This window comes from Balaenoptera ricei, chromosome 5 (assembly GCF_028023285.1).
Source record: "Balaenoptera ricei isolate mBalRic1 chromosome 5, mBalRic1.hap2, whole genome shotgun sequence".
Lineage (NCBI taxonomy): Eukaryota > Metazoa > Chordata > Mammalia > Artiodactyla > Balaenopteridae > Balaenoptera > Balaenoptera ricei.
The window spans coordinates 128,851,261-128,873,759 of NC_082643.1; the positions used below are offsets into that span (position 1 = coordinate 128,851,261).

Genomic DNA, 22,499 nt, shown 5'->3' on the forward strand with positions numbered 1-22,499 from the left:
GTCTCCTGCATTGGCAGGCGGATTCTTAACCACTGCACCAGCAGGGAAGGCCCCCATTCCATGTTGATTTATCAAGTCTTGACTTTGAAATATTATAGTTAACTTATGGAAAAAGGGGGCTCAAAGTTTTTGAGTTTTGTTTTTGCTTTATTTCATAAAATAGATTTATAGATTATAAACCATTTTTCTTCCTTAATATTTCAACAATTTTAGACTTTACCAAAAACAGTTTATCTCAAACTTTGAGCTCCTTAATATTGATACAATATCAAATTGGATTTTCTAGGCTTTAATTTTTCTTTTCCCATCTTCTGATTAAAATGACACCTCTAGGATTTTATTTTTTTTGAAGTATATAGTTGACTTACAATGTCATGTCAGTTTCAGGTGTACAGCACAGTGATTCAGTTATACACACACACACATATATATATATTCTTTTTCAGATTCTTTTCCCTCTATAATGGGTAATTATAAAATATTGAGTGTAGTTCCCTGTGCTGTACAGTAGGTCCTTGTCTAGGATTTTAATAGTTGGGATCTGCAAGATAACAGGAAGAATTTCCTTGTTTTTCTAAATGAAAGTGATGTTTAACTCTGGGACTTTTAGTATAGTGTATATAGAAAAGATTAGTTCATTTCAGAATACTAGTAACCGAGGCTCCATTTAGTCTAGAAATTCACATTTATAAAAGCATGTGATAGGCCTTTTAAAATTTTTTTTAATTGCTTTATTGAGATATAGTTCATATATCATACAATTCACCCACTTAAAGTGTACAATTCAATGGGTTTTGTATATTCGAAGATATGTGAAACCATCACCAGAGTCAGTTTTAGAACATTTTTTTATCCCAAAGAGGAACCCTGTACCTTTTAGCTATCAATACACCTACCCCACCCCAAGCCCTAAGCAACCACTAATCTACTTTCTGTCTCTATAGATTTCCCTATTCTGGACATTTCCTAAGAATGGAATTGAAATATGTCGTTATTTGTGACTAGCTTCTTTCACTTAACATAATGTTTTTAAGGTGCAGGACTCATTTTTAATCTTATTAGTAAGAAAATGTGTTTGTTTCCCCATGTGGATTTTATTTTATTTTTCTCTGAAGTATAAATATTTTACTTCATATTTAGACCTTGTTAGCTAAAATATGGGTTAAACATGTGGAAAACAGTAAATATATAGAGAAAAACTTTTTTGTGAAAGAATATGAAAATAATTGTTATTTCAAGGATTCCTTAGCAACATGTCTTTTGTTGCATACACTGTTTTAAAACTATAGTGAAATGAATTATGACTATAAAGGAGTCTAATATTTGTCTAAAAGTATATGCATTTTTAAAACTTTATTAAGGCAGAAGTAATATCCCTTTAAAAAAATCTATTTAGCAATTCATATTTAAAATCCCACACACTTATCTACTGTAGTATAGAAGGTACACTATATCCTAGGACTCAACAGATAAAGACTGATGGGTGTATTTTAATTTCAAAGAAAACACTAAATATATATATATATTTTTTTTAATTTTTTAAAATTATGTTTAATTTTAAAGTAGTTTTAAAAAGAAGTATCTGATCAGTTAAGAAAACATGGAAAATATAAAAACAAATGGAAAAAATTAAAATTACCCCAAAGTCTACCACTCAAAGATAACCACCACAGATTCCACGAGGCAAAGGACTTGGCTGATCTTGTTCATTTCTGTAACTCCAGGGCCCAGGCACGTAGTAAGTGCTCAGTAGATATTGCTAAATTAAATGATAACCTTTCACTTAATTTTTTCCATCTATTTTATACAAATGGAATCATGCTCTACCTACTGTATTGTAACTTTTTGTGTGTGGCAATATATCATTTAACATTTTCCCAAATCACTAAATGTTATTTTACATTATATTTTTATTTTATCTTCTTCCCACCACCTACCCACACTATAAGAAGGAATCATGTTCTGTGTAGTTCCATAGTTTATTGTTGTATCTCTTTTTTAGAACACATTTAATTTGTTTTCCAACTTCATTGAAATATAATTGAAGTACAGTAAATTGCACATACATAAAATGTATAATTTGATCATTTTTGACATTGGTATAGACCCTGAAACTATCACCATCATGAATATAGCCATCACTCCAAACATTTCCTTGAGAATATGTTTAAATCTGGCTTATATTTTGGTTACTTGTTTATGTATCTGTGTCCCATACTGAATGATCATCTTTTGAGCTGGGACCACATCTTTGTTTCTTTGTAATCTCTTTTAGTAAATCATGTTCATAAATAGACAATCAGAAAAGATTTGTTAAATTAACACACTGGGATGGAAGCTTTCTTTTGAAAATAAAATTGTATATAGTCAGTTAATGTTAGCAAAAGAATTTCAACATATTTTTGCTGTAATGGGTCTACTTTTGTTTGACCTAGAGTTTTTTGTGGGTTTTTATATTTCAGAATATGTTTTTGTTGTACAATTCCTTGCCTTTTCTGTGTGGCAGTTAGGTATATGCCAAGAAATTTGCTGATTAAGTGTGCAGTTCTTAAATCATGCCATATGTAATCTTTTATGAATGACTGTTTATAATTTTATGACATTTAAAGATGTTCTAATTTCATTTTGACTCTATTTCTTCTTAGCTCATCCCTTCTTTTAAATGGGAAACAAATTCATGTAGCTTATTGGAAAGAATCTGACAAGCTGTTGTTAATTGGCCTGCCTGCTGAGGAGTAAGTTGAGATTTTTTGTTTACCTTAAAATCATTTCTGAAATACTGCTAACAAAGTCTGTTTCATTAAAATGATGACATTTTTGTCAAAAGGTAAATTCAAGAAGTTTTACAATTTAAAGGTTTGCTGCACTAGTATAATGGCTACCTGTGTTCATTTGGTATGAATAGTACAGAAAGGTACCAGGAAGGCCCAGCTAGACCAATTAGTAAGGGTGGAGGCTGTCAGTACACTTTCCTCTGAGATATGGCCAGTACAGAGGTGGCTGAGAGATGAGGGGGTCCTCTGAGATATGGCCAGTACAGAGGTGGCTGAGAGATGAGGGTGTCCTCTGCTCAAACTTTTGACAGTATCGTGGTTTGGATTTTGCATGTTTACAGTTTTTTACTGTTGGTGATTTTGGAGAATTAAGGGTCAGCAGAAAGGTGTTTTGCCTCAACGTTGAGCACCTTTGACCAAATAATGAATATTTATCTTTAAAGTGACTTCTCTAATGGTATGTCTTATATTATCATGGTCTCCTTCTTAACATTTTTGCAAGTATTTTGAAAAATGTCTCATGTTAATAGTGGGAGGTAAGAGCAGGGCTGACCATTTATACATTTGGTAGAAGTGAGTTACTAAATCCAGCCCACACTCAAGGGGAAGAGTATCAAACAACTGTGGACTTGTTTTAACACCACAAAGAGGAATTCCAAAGGAGGCTGCAGTGAAAAGTATCAAAATTATTATGTTTTAAAGTGGTCTTTAATTTTGGACAGAAAGAGATATGATCTATCATAAATGTGGGATTCAAAACTTTTAACATGAGGGGATAGTGGTGCCATTATATATGTTAAATGATGGCTCTCTTTTACCAGCTAATGTGCATTTTTCTGTCTAAAAACACTGCTCGGAGACTGCCCTATGCCAATGGGTTGGATCGTGAAAAACTGAGTTGTTTTGAAAGAACAAGAATCGGAGAACATCCAGAACAAGACACTTTAGGGTGTGGTAGCAGGGTGAAACATCTGCCTTTGGACTTTCATAGTAGCCCAAAAGGCAAAAGACAAGACACAGATGATACAATGGTGAGATAAGGTAGTGTGGGCAGTTAGACAGCAGAGAGGAAGGCCCAGCTAAGGAACTGAGCACAGGCTGCTTCCCCACTTTCTGATGCCACCAGCCAGATTAGTTAGGCAGACAGAGACCGTTTCCAGGAGAGGTTTTACCCTGAAGCCAAAAAAGGACTGTCACTGCTGAGCTCTGGATCCAGGTTGTGCTGGTTAGGGGGTGCTCTAGCCAATTTCTCAAGCTTTGTTACCGGGGTGGGAGTGGGGAGGCGGGGTCTTCCCTAAATACTTATGTCATCCCTATCCTTGAGAACTTGGCTTGTTAATTTAGAATGAATTCGAAGGTCCTCCTCCTTCTCTATCCTGAGCTTCAAGTCAGAAAGAGCCCTAGCCACCTCTTTACCCAGCTCTTTTACGGCTCATAGCCACCACCCCGTACCAAACTCTTTTCCTCATTGCATCTTGTTTCACATGACTGTGAAAGGTAGTTATTATTATTCTCCTTCGTTTAGACTGGGAAACAGAGTATTGAGAGGTCATGCACTAGCACCTCCTCAGTGTCAATTTATATGTCTCTGTATCTCCAGCATCGTACAGATGGTTTGTAATTGAACTCTGGCAGCCTTGGGATTGTTTTTCCCTTGTCTGTCTTAATGCCACAGTCTGTACTTTCTTTCTTCACCACTGTGCCTTTTACAAGCAGGATGAGAAAAGTGTTGCCCCACCCAGGATACAGTGGAGCAGATACTCCAGGAACATGTGTTTTCATGGGGGGAGATCATCTTCCTGTGACAGCTGCAGTCAATAACGGGGACCTAACCAGGAAGACAGTGTGATGTAGTGGAGAGAGTAACCTTGGAGCTAAGGAGATAAATGCCCACCAGCAGGTTCTGTTCCCTGGGTGTGCCTGCAGAAGTTGCTTAACTTCTTAAACCTCAGTTATACCCACTGGTATAATGGGAATAAAAGACCTGCTTTGTAAAATTCTTACAAGGCTTCAATGAGAAAATGTTAAGTTCATTCCTTTCCTTTCTCCTACATTCTTTCCTTTCTCTTTCATTTAGGGGTGTCTTTTTGTCACAAGAATTAGAGGTTGAGATCTGGGTATTACTGGAAAGTGTCAAGAATTTTAACATTTCTTTCTATAGGCCCAGATACTGAACCAGCTGCTTTATATGCATTAATTTTATTTAATACTCAGAATGAACCTGAGAAGGCTTAGTGATTATGGTCCCATTTCACACATAAAGGAAATTGAACCCTAAGGGGGTTAACTAATCTCCATATAGATGGTGATATAAAAGTGCCTACTTGACCCATGTTAGAACCCCAGATCTAGACATCAAACTCTTTAATTGCTAATGCAGGAAACAACCATTATACACAGCTATACTCACAGTTAACACGCATGCTTTTCATATTCTTTACATATAAAATGTAAAGATGATCTGCTTCTTTTATATTATGAATCAATTGATTATGTTATAAATGAACAGATGTATTTTTGCTTCTTTTTAGAGTTCCTCTTCCTCAGCTAAGGAATATGATTGAAGATGTTGCCCAAACCTTAAAATTTATGTATGGTTCTTTAGATAGGTAAGTACTTCTTTGAATTGAACCTCAAGTTTTAAGTATATGATTCTAAATCACTTTTTTGCACTTAATAGTGTTCCTTGGTTGTCAAGTTACTTGTTTGGGTTTTTTCTTCTTCTTATTATTTTCTCATCCTTCATGACTGGCTTTTATTTTACAGCTCTAGGCAGTTTTTCACTGGATCCATTGCTTTTTCTTTTTTGGTCTCATATGTTACTTTTGTGAAATAGTGATGTAACCACAATTATATTCTGATCTGATGTATTTTTGTAGGGGCAAATGTAAGAGCATTTCTTCAGAACAGATACAGAAAAGAGAAGTTTTTTGTGTTTTCCTCTGATTATAAGACCATTGTCAAATTCACTATCCTAAAATGTGATACTTTTTCCTTAAAAAAATTTTTAGTAAAAAAAATGTATGTGCTATTAAAATAAATAAAAGACATGGTGGAGAAGGTAATTGTCTATTTAGTTTCATGTATATTCTTCCATATATTTTCTATATAATATGAATATACATACTCTCTTTTTTTACCCATGTGGGCTCATATTATACATATTTTTCTGCTTCTTGCTTTGTTTTTATAAATTTTTTTAATATAAATTTATTTATTTTATTTTTATTTTTGGCTGCCTTGGGTCTTCGTTGCTGCACATGGGCTTTCTCTAGTTGCGGCAAGCGGGGGCTCCTCTTCGTTGTGGTGCGTGGGCTTCTCACTGTGGTGGCTTCTGTTTGTTGCAGAGCACAGGCTCTAGGCGCGCCGGCTTCAGTAGCTGTGGCTCGTGGGCTCAGTAGTTGTGGCTTGCAGGCTGTAGAGTGCAGGCTCAGTAGTTGTGACTCACGGGCTTAGTTGCTCCACAGCATGTGGGATCTTCCCGGACCAGGGCTGGAACCCATGTCCTCTGCATTGGCAGGTGGACTCTTAACCACTGCACCACCAGGGAAGCCCTGCTTCTTGCTTTTTTAACCTTGCAGTATGTGATGCATCTTTCTTGATATGAAAGAGGAAATTTGGGGTAACCGTTTAATATTTGAACATGTAAAATTATGGATGGAAAACGATGTTTGTTAAGTCCCAGTACTTCAGAGGGCTAAAATGATACCTTTGCTTTCAAAGCTTTAAGAGTATATCAATATAAAAATTCAAAGACAATTTATACATTTTTCCAAACCATAGTAGTATCAGATCTCTGTTTATCTAGAGTGGATCTTTATTGTCACTGTTGTCAAAGCCACATAAAGGAATTTTTTATGATGATGCCATCTGGGAAAATTGTCTAATTTGCAATATTTTCCTCCAGGAAAATACAGACACCTCCCTCTCAAACCCAATTACTTATTAGCATTTTCCAAATATGTGAACTACAAAAGACTGGGCAGCCATATACAGTGCTTTTACCTTTTACTAATAAGAAAGATTTTAACCAATGAAGATTATAAACTCTTAAGGTGGTTATAAACTACCTCCTTAAATTTATACTAGATGAGCAAACCTTGCTATGTTTTGCCCTAATTGAAGCTTTCTATTTTCATAAGACTAGAGATAATCAAAGATTAAATTCCTATAATGAATTCTGTATATGAAGATAAAGCAATTGGAGTTGTTCTGCAAATTCCACTGGAGTAGGTTGGGGGCAGAGGGACTCTTAATTTCTCTGAATTTCATTTTGAAATTTAGCTTCCATTGATCTGGAAGTATCTCCAAGTTGACAGCAAATTTAAGTAGTTTCTTCTTGCCTAGGTGGGAATTTGAAAGGCAAACTAAGATAATAAATGTAAAGATCCACTGAGTTCTTAAAACCAAGAAGCAGTATGGATCCAAGATATTGTTAATAGTCATTTTGCAATATTTTGTTTAATCACAAGGTTTTTTTCTGATTATGAAAGATATTAAAGGCCATTGTGAAAAATTATGAAAAGACTAAAATGTCCAAAAACTTAAATTATCTTTTTCAAGTTGTGAGCTGGTTAGTTCCCTGTGAGCCACAGAAAACTGATTATACATTAATGAAATTTAGTGTTTTGATCAAATTAAAGATATGTGTCCTTCATCATTCCCAGCCAATCCATCAGCAAATCCTAACCAGTCTGTCTCCAAAACACATCTCAAATCCATCCATTTCTCCCCATCTTCACTATTACCCTGTCCACCGCCATCTCTCACTACTACAGTAACTTCCTGATTTCCTTGCCTCCATTCTTGCCGCTTTAATTTCCAAAGTTCCAGTGATCTTTCTACATTATTATCTGGCTCCCACATACCTTTCTGATTTCAGACCTCAATCCATGCTGCCCCTCTGTATTGTTCTGCAGGCACCCTGGCCAAACTTGTTCCCACCCTGGGCTTTTGCACTCTTCCCTCTCATTAGACCTTCTGGACATCGGGATCTCAGCTTAAATGCCCCGTTCTCGAGAGACCCTTCCCTAACCATTTGATCTAAAATAGCCAACCAGTCACCTCACCCATTCAGATGGTCCTGTTCTCTGCTTAGTCCTTTGTACAAGTTCATGTTTTTACTTTTTGTTCATTTGTTGTCATTCTCCAGTAGAATGTGAGCTCCATGGGAGCAGAGACCTTGTCTTTTGTCTTGATATTTTTACTGCTGTACTTCCATCAATGAGAGTAGTTCCTGAAACATAGTAGGCACTCAAGTAATTAGTTGAATGAATCGGTGAATATTATTCTGATATATTAATGGTATAAATACCAGTTATTGTGTTATCCAGTAGTTTATACCAGTGAATGGTTGTAGGTAATGGTATATGCTACTTTTACATGGCTAAAACCAAGTTGTCTTTTTTTTTTTTTCAAGAGTTTTTAAATAGTTATGCCTTCATTACTGAAGAGGGGAGGAAATAGGCTAATTATGTGTTTACTGTATACCAGTAAGTAATAAACATAATAAGTACTTACTATGTACTGGTACTTTGCATGAGAGTTAGATTGTATTATCCCCATTTTTACAGAGTTGGGACCAAAGTTCAGAGAAAGGTTAAATGATTTCCCTGCGAGATCTACCTAGTAAAAGCAGTGATAAGATTCAAAGTCAGATCTGTTCTATTACACAGCTCAATATCTCTTTGTTATCCTGTGTTTCCGGAAAGATACTGGGAGTTGTAAATGGTTGAGAGATAGTCAGAGGTAAAAGCGAGTTACATTTTTTGCAAAAAGGGAACTTCAGCCCATTCTGTTATAGATATACCACTTGTGTTAGCCCTGTGGTTTTCCCATAGTACCATCTGCCCTATGTATTTGAGAATAGGCTTTAGGGTAAAAAATATTGACAGGGTGAATTTCTTAACACACGCCATCAGTAACATAGCAGTAATTCTTATTAAGGGAGAAGTCAGGAAGAGAACCTATGTAGTCAGGAAAGATCCAGTCCCCTTAGGAGCGTACAAGCAATGACTACCGTTTCTGTATGTTGTTCTAACTTTACAGCTCTTGTTTTTTCAGTGCCTTTTGCCAGGTTGAGAATGTTCCTCGTTTGGATCATTTTTTCAGCTTGTTCTTTCAAAGAGCACTTCAGCCTGCTAAACTACATTCCAGTGCCTGTCCCAGTACACAACAATATGATGTTTCCAGTGCAGTACTTTTAGACAATCTCCCTGGAGTTCGGTGGCTCACACTTCCACAGGAAATTAAGGTAATCTTAGGCGTCATAAATAAGAATCAGAGCCACTTGCCATATATTCTTTATCTTCTCTCTCTTTTTTTTTTTTTTCCTTAGGCTTTTTTTTATTTTCAGGTTATGGGTAAGCGTTAAAGGGGCAATTGGTTGATAAGGTAGGAGGTTCAGTGCAGTGAACTTTTTCTTTCTAAATAGAAATTAGCTCTCTCATCTTACTTTAACATTTAAGCTTTGTTCAAACTTGGAATACTTTTCAGATATCGTAATTATATGGTGTGTCTTACTTTTGAATTTTGTGATTTAGATTTTATAATGCAGGGTCATCGAGTCAGGTAGATGAAATGACTGGCTAACAAATTAATAATAGCAAAATCTTTGTTTACGTGAACATTTGTAATTAGCTTTTGCCCTGTGCCAGAGATAGCTCACTAAAGGTAAGATTCATGATGGTTAAACATTATCAATGTGACTTTAGTCATTTCTGTACATCCAAAATAACTTTACTGTTGAATGATTGAAAAGCTCATTTCAGACATTTTCATCAACAGTAATGTATTTAGCCACAGCATTTGTAATAGTATTAATGAGGCACTATGCCATAGCAGTTCCTTGCCCATGAAGAAACCCAGGTTATGCTGTAGTAATATCCCAATTCAAGATTCTGCTCTTCATGGAATTCTACAATGTATGATCAAACAAATGCCTTTTGAAGTTTAATAATAATTTAAACAGATATATCGGTCCCTTTGCTCAGTTTCCTCATCTGTAAAATGGGAACAATAATACTACCTACTTCATAAAGAAGTTATGAGTTATCACACATAAAATGCTTAGAATCATGCCTGGCACTTTGTAGTTGTAATTATAGCTGTGAGAGTACTATTATATAATGATTATTTGGAGGGAGTTGAGGGGTTAAAGCATATTTAAAGGAAACTTTACCTTCTTGTATTCTTTTTTTGTCCTTGCCTTTGTCAACTGCCCCCTGCTGCATTTTGTATCTCAGGCCAATGATTATCATTTTCCTAAATCATATAATAACTAAAAAGTATGAGATAAAACTAAAAGTATGAGATATATAATTCTGCTCCCATCAGTGTTTTCATAAGAAATCATAAGTGTTCAAAATAGATACAATTTAACTAGATAACCTTACGTTTAAGATAGAAAGATGCTGTTTCCACAGTCTGTCTCATGCCCATTCTGGGGTCTTTTTCTTCTGAAAGATACAAGGCCGCTTTTCGTGAGTCAGAGTTGCCATCTCATGAGGCCTGTCGGTCTGGTCTTGCCACGTTCTTTCCCCTGTCTCAGAATCTCTTCACTAAAGAAATCTCTTCCCTCAGAATATATAGTCTCTTCTGTGAGAGTAGAGGTACTTAATGTTTGTAGGGGCAAAGTCTTTAGACTTTGGATATATTAAGATTAAATATTATTTTCCTTCTAAGAGTTCTTGTTTAAGACATTTAAAATATAGCCTATTTTGGTCTTATAAATTCCATGTGAAGGCTACCTCCTGTATTCAGATTTCTTTTTTATTGGAGGTTTTTTCCCTTAATTTGACATATATTTGATTAAAAGGACTGTATGCTTTTATTTCAACCTAAAAGAATATCAGTGTGAGAAATCACTGTGAATTCTACTGTATATATTTTTTAATCTTTTGACTTAAATCATACCTGTTGCTTATCTCACCAAAGCTCTGGTTGTCTTTGTCCTTGTTGAGTTGGACACTACTGTATGCAGATCAGCCTTCATTGTGCCAGGTACTCAGATTTGTGGTGTGCTTTGGGAATCCAGAAAAGTCCTCTGGATGCTCACAGTTTAGTTGGGTAGGTGGAATTAATACACGGGAAACAATGAGGATATAGCTTAGACATTTTCTATATTTTGTATTCTGGTTAAGAGAATTAAGAACAATATTTTTGCAAAGAGATAGATACCTTCTGATAAAGTGATCTAAAAGTCTCTGATGAATGTGAAGTTTAAAATACATAATAACCCTTAAAGTTTTTGTTTTTGTTTTACCAGCAAACTCAAAGAACTCACACACTTTCCTTTTGCCTTTGAGATTTCTTACTGTGTGAAAAATAGTGGGGTTTATTGACTATATATATTCTAATGGAAAATATTAAGGAATTTTATGCCTTGAGAAATCTAGTTAAAAACATGTGTGTGTGTAAGGTAATTTGTGCCTGGTAAATTTTAGGTGGAAATAGTTGGTTTTAACTTGGAAAAAAATGTACTTGTTCTGAGTTTAGTATATGATGAAGTCGCACTTCTGTCTTCTTTCCCAGAGAACTTCCTTATTTTGTTTGTTTGTTTGTCAGATTTTTAAAAAAATAATTTTTCCTAAGATACACTGGAATAATAAAGAGAAAAGATATTTTACTTTTTCTCTTAAGGAATATGAAGAAGCAATTATAGTAACCTTGTATATTAGCCTGTAGAGTTCAGTAGCAGGAATAGCAACCTGTTAAACATTAATGTCTCTGAGATCAAAAATCACAAGTAGGTAATTTTCTTTTTGTCCTATAGTTTTTCACAAGGGAAACTATAGCCACGAGAAGGAGAACATGGAGTATTTGCTAGATGCAGAAAAAAGTAGGTCACAAATGAGTAATAAGTCATGCCATATGAAAAGCATTGAAAGGCATGACTAATGTTTCCACAGCTTTTGTCGTCTCAGTAAGACACATTTGTGAAACAGTCCTGCAGAAAGTGCCTTGGCCTTAAAAAACAAAACAAGGATTATTTTTCACAAATACTGTATATGCTACAAGCTTCAACTGTCAATAGTTTCCAATTTATATATATGCATTACAGATTAAACTGCAGATTAAATTTATTCTGTTTTTAAATTTTGAATGCTTCAGGGAGGGACAAATACATGAAAGAGTTCAGGCAAATTCCATAGAAACAAAAGCTAAATCCTAAGTAAGAGATTTTTCTAATAACTCTGTAGGGTGGTTAAACTGTGCCAGATTCCAGGGGAACACTTGCCTTCATGATTTAATCCGTGAATAAAGATTAACAGTCTTTTTATACAAAACATAGGAGGGAGACAGAGAAGAATGTTGGATTCTTGGATTTTCCAAGAATCCAACTTTTGAAAAATACATAGGAAATAGAAAAATAAAAACAATTCATAATAGACTGGCTACATTCAGATTGATTTTTTTTCCTTTTAAGATTTTTAAAATGTTAAAAAATTTTCTGGGCTTCCCTGGTGGTGCAGTGGTTGAGAGTCCGCCTGCCAATGCAGGGGACACGGGTTCGAGCCCTGGTCTGGGAGGATCCCGCGTGCCGCGGAGCAACTAAGCCCGTGAGCCACAACTACTGAGCCTGCGCGTCTGGAGCCTGTGCTCTGCAACAAGAGAGGCCGCGATAGTGAGAGGCCCGCGCACCGCGATGAAGAGTGGCCCCCGCTTGCCGCAACTGGAGAAAGACCTCGCGCAGAAACGAAGACCCAACACAGCCATAAATAAATAAATAAACAAATACTTTAAAAAAAAAATTTTTTTTTTCTAACAGAACTGTAAAGCAGCTTTTTAACCTCATAAATTAGTTTGCAATGAGTACAGAGTGAAGCCCATTTTGCGATAACTGAGATTTAATTGAAAAATGCCTATAGGTTAAAATACATTAATTTTTTTTTTTGTAATCGCAAAGCTTAAAAGCAAGATGTTCCATTTGGGGACATTTCTTAAATAACACAAAGGAGAGAGATATATTTATTCAATTCTTCAAGTAATTATTAAGCAATTTTATATGGTCATTACTAAAAAGTAAGTAATATGAGTTAAATGTTTGTGTTACTCTTTTTTTTTTCTCACATAGGTGGAATTAGACACAGCATTGAGTGACTTGGAGGCTGCAGATTTTGCAGAACTGGTAAGAGAAGCAGTGGATTTTAGGAAAGGTTCATTGTTGATTTCTTATTTTGTAAATCAGTCATTATTCTAAGTATTTTCCAAGGGGGCATGTAATAATCTTGGAATACATAACATTAGGATTCTATATTGAAATGGACAAAATTTATTTTGCTTGCCTTAAGATTTTCTGTTCAGTTAAAAATATTTGTTACGTAATGTATACGTAATGATTAATTACATTAGTATCGTTTGGAACCGGGATTTGAGAGAAAGGATACACATGTAATATTGGCTGGTAGTATGGTTTTTGATCTTTTTAAAAAACTATTGATATATTTTCTAGCTCTGTCCACTAGAGCACAACTATTACCCAGGCCGTGGTGTATAAATAATATTTCTCACTAAAGGGAACCAAGACTCCTGTGAGAAATGACTGATTCCAGATTTAGGGCTGACAATGTACAAGATAAGCCTGGCAACATCTTGTTATATCAGACATCCAGAAAGCTTTCAAAAAGTCATAGGGTTAATTTAGGTTTCAAGTAATCAGGAGAGACCTTGAAGAGGCTCCCTCTTGAGCATCTATAAGGACAATAACTTGAAGCACATCAGATATGTCTAAGTCCATGAGTTCATAATGGTACTAAAGAAAAAAAGAAAGTTCTTGGTCAACTTTGGAGGATGCTAAGGAACTAATACACTATTGTGAAAACTGGTAATTAAGGAGAAAGAATCAAACATTTATCTGCCTTTCCTATCTGAACCATACCTCAAGGTTACCAAATAGAGATGAGGGGGAGTTTCTCTTTACGGAAGTGGTCTACCTAACATATCAAGAAAGAATGACAGAATTGGAATACCATCATTTTTCAATTCCCCTCAGTGAGTTAAAGGGTCTAAGCAATGATCATCAGTAGCTGTTAACATCACAAAAAGAAAGTCAGCCAGATAGTATGTGGTTCCTGATGGAAGCACACAAACCACCTATGAAATGTACCTGATCACGCCTCCAGGTCTAACTACCAGTTTACAGGAAATACAGCGGAAGAGGGACATGTTAAATGACCCCATTTGGGGGAGGGAGATTGCAGTCTGCAAAATTCAGACTAGACAAAACAGGACGGTTTCTTCAACAAATAAATTTGTTGAAGAAGGTGAGGGGGTGGGCGTGGGGTTAGGAGAAGCTGAGACAGACCTATGAGTCATAAGAGACTCAAGAAACATATCAGCCAATTTCAGTATATGGACCTTACTTGGATCCTGATTCAAGCAAGCAAAAATTTTTAAAACATCTATGAGACAATCAAGGAAATGAAAACACTGTTAACTGGATATTAGGTGGGAATAATTCTCTAGATGTGGTAATGATATTATGGTTATGTATTTTTTAAAGTCCTGTTTTAGAGATGCATTCTAAAGTATTTACAGATGAAATGATATAACATCTGGGATTGATTTTGAAATAATTCACCAGGGAGAGGAAAGAAGGAGAGAGGGATAGAGATGAAACAAGATTAGCTATGTACTGGTCATTTTTTAAGCTGGGTGATGATGGGCACATAGGAACTAATTATACTATTTTTTTTTTGTATATGCTAAAAATTTTCAGTAATTAAAGTCTTTAAAAAGTAAATGGGAAGTTAGGAAGTAGAAGCAGTGAGGCTGGATCATTCTTCAACAGATTGCTGGTAAATGTGGGGAGAGAATATTAGCTTAAGGGGTGGCTTAGTCTTAGCTAAGATCCTGAGCAAATGGAAGGGTATTTTGTTTGTAAAAATAGTGGAAATTTAAGCAGGGTGAACTCTTCATAGGTCATAAATTTTTTCACTAATGGAAAAAAAAAATTAGCTAGATACTAATCATTAGGAGCAGTTTAGATCTAAAATATTCAAATATCTGGGTTTTTAGGAACCTATATCCAATAGGTTTAATTAAAACTCTAATTCCTGCCTTTATAGAACATCATTTTAATGAACAGTGGAACTAACTATGGCTAGAAAAAGATCTATTGGGATTCCTTGGATACAACGTCAAGACACAGTACATAAAAGAAAAAAGTTGATAAATTGAGAATGTAAAATGATACATTTACTTTGGAAAACAGTTTGGCAGTTTCTTAATAACCTAAACATACACCTACCATATAATTCTGCCTTTCTATTCCTATCTAATTACCCAAGAGAATTGAAAGCTGTGTCAGTACAAAGACCTGTAAACAAATGTTCGTAACAGCTTCATTTTTAATAGCCAGAGACTATTCAAATAACTCAGGTGTCCATCAACAGGTGAATAGACAAAACAAATTGTGGTATATTCATGCAATGGAATAATATTAAGCAAAAAAAATTGGCAGGGGGTGTTGATGGAGCTGTTCTATATCTTGATTTTGGTGGCACACAGCTGTACACATTTGTCAGAACTTGCAGAATAATTCACAGTGAGTTTTACCTTAATTTAAAGAAAAAGAAGGATCTATTCTAAACTTTTTGTGAAATTAGATTTAATATTTAATCTTATATTTTAATTCTGTGTTCTTTTCTTTAGTTGTTTTAAATTATTATTAAGGTATAATTTATATTCAATACATTCTTCTATGCCGTTTTATAGTCAGTCCCTCTCCCTACCCCCAGCCTCTGGCAACCACTGATCTGTTTTCTGTCCACATGGCTTTACCTTTTCTGGAATGTCATATAAGTTGAATCATATGGTAGATAATATTTTGGGTCTGACTTTTTTTTAAGTAGGAAGTTAAAATATGTATTTTTATACAAATATTACATGAGTACATTTTTAGGGAAAAGTACAAACAACAAACATAAATCTAGCATTTTGCTTGACCACTCATACATCAAAACCAGCCCTATTCTTAGAGTTAACCATTGTTATCAGTTGATATATATTCTTGGTAACCTTGTATTTATGATCATACACTGAAGTAATTTTGTCTGATAATGTTCAGTATAGATGATGCTTTCACACTGCTAGTAGGCATATAAACTGATGCAACCTTTCAGGAAAGCAATCTGGCAAAATACGTTAAAAATATATATCCTCTGATCTCGGAATTCAACCTCCAGGACCTTATCAACTAAGGAAAATATCAGGGATGTAGACAAAATTTCTTTATAGGAATTATCTGCACAACGCTGTTTATACCGTGAAAAATTACTGGACACAAATTAAAATACCACATTATGGAATCTGTTCAATAATACATCCATTAAAATCATGTTTAGAAAACTGTCTATTGACATGAAAAAATGTTCAAGATCATTTTCTAAGGAAAAAGCAGGGTCCAAAACTATACACATAAAACAGCTTGCCCACACCCGTTTGGATGGCTACCATTAAAAACAAGCAAACAAACACCCCAGAAACACCAAGTGTTGGCGAGGATGTAGAAAAATTGGAACCCCCGTGCACTGTTGGTGGGAATGCAAAACAGTGCAAATGCTATAGAAAACAGCATGGTGGCCCCCCAAAAAATCAAAACCAGAACTACCACATGACCCAGCAATTCCATATACTCAAAAGAATTAAAAGCACAATCTTGAAGAGATATTGGCACATCCACATTCACAGCAGCATCATTCACAACAGCCAAAAGGAGAAAGCAATCCCAGTGTCCACCAACAGATGAATGAACAAACAAATAGACAAAAACCATGGAAAATACATACAATGGAACATGACTCAGCCCCAAAAAGGAAGTAAATTCTGATATAGGCCTCAACATGGTTGAACCCAGAGGACAGATACCACACTAGGTGAACCAAGCCCATCATGAAAAGACAAAGTAGGGACTTCCCTGGTGGTCCAGTGGTAAACAATCCGCCTTGCAATTCAGGGGACACAGGTTCAATCCCTGGGCAGGGAACTAAGATGCCACATGCCACCGGGCAACCAAGCCCACATGCCACAACTACTGAGCTCACGCGCCTCAACTAGAGAGCCTGTATGCCTCAAACTACAGAGCCCACGCGTCCTGGAGCCTGTGAACCACAGCTAGAGAAGAGCCACAACTAGAGAGAAGCCCGCACACCACAATGAAGAGCCCGCGTGCTGCAATGAAAGATCCCGCATGCCTCAAGAAAGATTCCGTGTGCCACAAGTAAGACCCGACGCAGTCAAAAATAAATAGTAAATAAATCTTAAAAAAAAAAAGAAGACAAAGTAGTGCACAATTCCACCCACAGGAGATGCCTAAAGTAGTCAAGCTCATAAAGACAGAAAGTAGAAGAGTGGATGCCAGGGGCTGCAGGAAGGCGTGGGGAATGGAGAGTTGTTTAATGGATACGGCATTTCAGTTTTGCAGGAGGAAGAGTTCTGGAGATTTGGCTGTCCAACAGTGTGAATGTACATAACACTACTGAGCTGTACACTTAAAAATGATTAAGATGGTAAATTTTATATTATGTGTATTTTACCATGATCAAAATTTTAATTAAAATAAAACGATTTTTAATTTATTTATTTATTTATTTATATTTCATGCTTTTTTAATATTACTGAACACCCAGTTAATCTCATTCCAGAGAAGGGTGACATTTCTGGGGCACAGAAAGAATGGTATTCACAGCTATTTCCCCAATCACATTTACTACCATGAGCCAAGAACATCCAGTTGATTGCTTAAGGGAATGTATCTCACCTGAAATCCTCTTGGACTGCATGCATAAAATAAAACAGTTTTTAAAAGCTGACCTATAGTGAAGCCAATCAGAGCTTCCAGACCCTCAAAAAGCTTCCAGTGAACTTAATACCTAGTTCTTAAATATGAGGACAGTAAAGCATCACAAGAAATATCTTTGACATAAAGGCAGTCAAAACAAATGAAAAAAGGTGGGCCTGATTTCTTTCACTGAGCATAATGCATTTGAGATTCATTCATGTTGTCTATATCAGTAGTTCAGTCCTTTTTATTGATGATAGTGTTCCATTGTATGATGATATCACAGTGTTTATCCATTCCCCAACTGAGGGATATTTAGATTTTTTCCAGTTTTCAGTTTTCCTTAGGTTTCGTTGTGTTTTTTTTTTTTTCAACTTACAAAAGTAATGCATGCATATTGGTTAAAAATAAATGCAAGCATGGTTATTAAAAACAAATGTCCTCCCTCCTCATCCCTCTCCCCCAGTTCCATCCCCAGTTACAACTGCTCTTACAGTTTGGAATATATTCTTCCAGACCCTTTTCTATACACATACATACCCCCATACAAACCAACACATATGTATATACATACATGTATATAATTGGGGGTGCTGTTTTTAACAAGACTTAGATCATAGTGAGTATTTTGTTCCACAGCTTGCATTCTTTGCTGAACAATGTATTCTAAAACCTTTTGTGCTTGCTCATATAGATCAACCTTATTTTTTTAAACAGATGTATGATATTCTGTGATGTGAACATAACCTTATTTCCTTAACCATTTTCCATTGTTGAACTTTATCTCCAGTTTTTGCATATTACAAATTCTACTCTTAACTTTTTATACAAACATCTTGAATCTCTTGTTCAAGTATTTCTGTAGATTTCTAAAAGAGGAATTACTCAAAGAGTATGTGTATTTAATTTTTTTTTTTTACGTACTGCTCAGTTGCCCCCAAATAGGTTGTATCAATTTGTACTTTCAAAAATAGTATATGGTAATATTGGATACTTTAGGGGATGTCCAGTAGAAGCATTTTGTCTTAGTAGATTTCTTTCAATCCCTCTTGGGGTAAGAAATCTTATGTTCTACTCTTAGATGTCTCTAATCAACATTATCTTACAAGAATCAAAAATAAGATTGTTCTCAGTCAAAAATAAATATATAGGCACCTTATGTCTCACCCTAATAGCCTAATATATTGATTTTTAAAGAAGGCACTATGAAAAGTTCAGTTACTACAAGGACCTGCTGTTCAGGGAACTATATTCAATATCTTGTAATAACCTATAAAGGAAAAGAATCTGAAAAAGAATGTGTGTGTGTGTGTGTGTGTGTGTAACTGAATCACCTTGCTGTACAACTGAAACACTGTAAATCAACTATACTTCCATAATAAATAAATAAATATTAAAAGAAGAAGAGATAAGTTACTTAAGAATGTAATTTCCATTTTAACTGTTGTAGCTTAACTAGGATTTTTTTAAATCATAAAAAATATATATATACATATATATAAAATTTTATATATATATAAATCCACTGTGGTTTTTCCCCCAGTCTGAGGATTACTATGACATGAGACGGCTATATACAATTTTGGGCTCTTCTCTATTTTACAAGGTAAGTTGAAGCTTGAAATTTTTATATATGTCGTACTGCTATATGAACAGACCTAAAGTAAATTTTCTCAAATTCTTACAAACATGAAAAATACATTTATCTCTTTTTCTCTGAATGTAGGTACCATAAAATTTAGATCTTAAAACAAGACTTGTACCTACGTATTTACAAATACAATAAATATTTCTGGTTTCATTACATTTTAAAGCATTTACAAACGTGTAAGAGAGAAACAGTACTCAAAGAACCAAGTGTATATGAGAGAAGAGCAATACTACTTTGTTGATTTCCTTTTGCAATCATGTGGTTTTTTTCCTTATCTTCAGAAAATAACTATGCATCTTGTAAATTTTCTAACATTAAGTAGTTGACTTCCATGCAAAGCAAGTTAAACATCAAATGAATTTAAGTATTTTAATTTTTAAAAAAGATTTTTAAGCACAATATAAAACATATCTAAAGAAGAATCAAACAATACAGAGCTGTAAGCAGTGAAAAGTAAGTCTCTCCCCACCTTGACTCCTGCTTCTCCACTTTTCATCTTCAGAATTCAGTGCTTTTGTAATTTTGCCAAATTCTCAGGCTAGTGCTACTTAGAGGTGATCTTGCTTTATGCTAAAGTGTACCTGTTATAGACTTAAGTTATCCCAAATACTTGATGTCTAGTTGAAAAAAACATCTATTTTTACTATGTCTTCATTTATTCCATTTGAAACTGGAATATTTTAAGCCAACTGAAGAAATACCTATAAAACTCTTAGAACTATATTATAGAATTATTGCTTTATGTCACTAGTTGACTTTTATTCTCTGTGGTTAAATTCAAGGGTTATTTGATATGCAGTCATTTGCCTAAGGATGATCTTATTGATATTGCTGTATACTGTCGCCACTATTGCCTACTGCCTTTAGCAGCAAAACAAAGAATTGGTCAGTTGGTAATATGGAGAGAAGTATTTCCTCGACATCACCTCCAACCTTCTACAGACTCAAACACTGAAGTCTTTCAGGAACCTGAAGGGAGGTATTTTTTGCTAATTGTTGGCTTGGTAAGTTTACCTTAGTTTTTCTTGGGATTTTTTTTTTTTTTTTTTTTTTTGCCATTTACAGACTAAATAAATACACAAACAAAAATGATAATTTAAAATTATAACCATGCCAAATAGTAGTATTCAAACAAAATGTTATGTGCCCTTATTTCTTTTCATTTGTATCCATTTAATACTCATAGAGAAATATTAATGAAACTCAAGATTTTAGCAGGTTCTTAAGATCTTTTGTTCCCATTTCTATAAAAACAGAGGTTTTATCTTCTAGTTTGTTTTGGGAAATAGACATGAAAAGAATATAGAACCAGAAACAGAATAAATATGTGATTGTAAATGAAAGGACTACCAATTATTGAGGCTCTTTGAAAGCTACCTTAGGGAATTCCATGTGCCAAAAGTGGCAGTTGAGGGTATATCAGGATAAGGCAATGTGAGATTTGTTTTCAAGGGTGATCAAGAAGCATTGAGGATAACTAAGAAGGGGAGGGAGGATTTTTCAATAATCATCACACGATTATGCCCCATGCCCATATCTGTTTAGTATTCATAAATTTATATGTGCATGTTACATACAAATATTTTCATGTAGCTAAACCTATGTTAATTTTTTTTCTTATAGAGACATTATATGTTGTGTGTGCTATTAGAAGCTGGAGGCTGTGCATCCAAAGCTGTTGGGAATCCTGGACCGGACTGTATATATGTGGATCAGGTCAAAACAACTCTTCACCAGCTGGAAGGGGTAGATTCCCGCATAAATGAACGGCTAGCCTCTTCTGCAACCCCCTGTTTGTCTTGTGCTGACTGGTTTCTTGCTGGATCACATGAAAAATTAGATAATTTAACAACCTCCCCTATCCTCAGTCGGCTACAAGGTGCTTCCAAAGTAGCAACCTCTCCAACATGCAGAAGAACTCTTTTTGGTGACTATTCCCTAAAGACACGGAAGCCCAGTCCATCCAGAAGTGGAGGATCTGACAGTGGTTGTGAAGGTGGAGAAGGTGTTGGCCTGAGTCCCCACACTGCAGCATCTCAGGGTTCTGATGGTTCAGAGGAAAGCGGGGCCTTGCTTAAGGTGTGTGTTCATTCAAGTGTGTACGTTCTGGGAGCTAAGCTGTCTCTCCAGTCCTTACTTCTAATTGCAAGAGAATTTTTAATGGCAGATACTTCTTCATTTGCACTAGTGGTTTTAGTCACTGTTGGCAAACCAACGAGTTAGGACCAAAGAAAGAAGAAAATATCAAGTAATAAAACATTACTAGCCCCTTGACAGCTAGGACATCTACTTGACAGTAATTACAAGTAGGGAAGCTCTTTAATCCCGCCTTCCATGTTCAACTCTTTCTTTTCTATTCACAGTGATAACAGAAAACATGCTACTTGTGGGGCATTTGGTGGCTGATCTAATTAAATAGACAAGAAAGTGTTCAGTAGAAACAAGAGAATCAGAAACTTTAAAAAATTATATAGATAGGTAGATAGATAGATAGATTCGATCTCCTAATTCCAAACAATAGAGCACTCTTGGAGCCCTAAGTGGGTATATTTAGGAAGTACTCACATTGGTGGTACTCATTATCCAAGTCTGTGAAATCGGTAGGAAATATAGTCTAGGAGGATTTGGATAGACTTAAAGAGCCCTGAACAACTCCTAAAAGAAATTGAATTAATCTCTAAGATTCAGCCATTTAACAAATATTGATGGAACGTCTACTATGTGCCAAGGGCTATCCTACACAAAGGAGATAAAAAGATGAGTAAGACGCAGCTCTTGCCTTTGACGAGTGCAGAGTCTAGAGAGGGGGACGAGTATGCATACATATAAATTGTAACAAAATTTGGTGATGGCTCCATTATGGCTCCAGTAGAAGGTTTACAGGGAGAACTGTCATGTCTTCCCATGACATGGCCCTCGGGTCACTGTTGCCATAGGATAAGCCAAGAGGTACAAATTAGCATCAAAACTATTTAAAAGAAACATTGCAAAATAGTAAGTAGTTCTCTTAGAAGGATTTTTAGTTTTACGTCATTTCTCCTGTTTGATTCCATTCTTAGATATAAATGGATCTACTTAATAATACTTTTTAGGTCACTAAAAAGAAGTCTGCTCTTCCAAATCCATTTCATTTGGGGAACCTGAAAAAGGACCTTTCAGAAAAAGAACTGGATAAATATAACACAATGAAGTAAGAAACTTCCTTGTTTTATTCTTTTTTCACTTAACTCTGTGTCTTCGAGGAAATGTTACAACGAAAAAGTGCTATTCCATAACATATAGAGATTTTATT

The 22,499-nt window shown here is 35.3% G+C and overlaps 1 protein-coding gene across 4 annotated transcripts in view; it reads left to right on the forward strand.

Moving 5' to 3' along the window:
- INTU (inturned planar cell polarity protein) overlaps positions 1 to 22,499 on the forward strand; it is an 83,060-nt gene that overhangs the window by 48,565 nt on the left and 11,996 nt on the right. For all 4 annotated transcript variants that reach the window (XM_059923566.1, XM_059923564.1, XM_059923565.1 and 1 more), the window contains 8 exons: positions 2,646 to 2,735; positions 5,306 to 5,383; positions 8,838 to 9,027; positions 12,850 to 12,903; positions 19,100 to 19,162; positions 19,990 to 20,211; positions 20,831 to 21,286; positions 22,300 to 22,397. In XM_059923566.1, the coding sequence (XP_059779549.1) occupies positions 2,646 to 2,735; positions 5,306 to 5,383; positions 8,838 to 9,027; positions 12,850 to 12,903; positions 19,100 to 19,162; positions 19,990 to 20,211; positions 20,831 to 21,286; positions 22,300 to 22,397 (1,251 nt within the window). The remainder of the gene's footprint in view (positions 1 to 2,645; positions 2,736 to 5,305; positions 5,384 to 8,837; positions 9,028 to 12,849; positions 12,904 to 19,099; positions 19,163 to 19,989; positions 20,212 to 20,830; positions 21,287 to 22,299; positions 22,398 to 22,499) is intronic.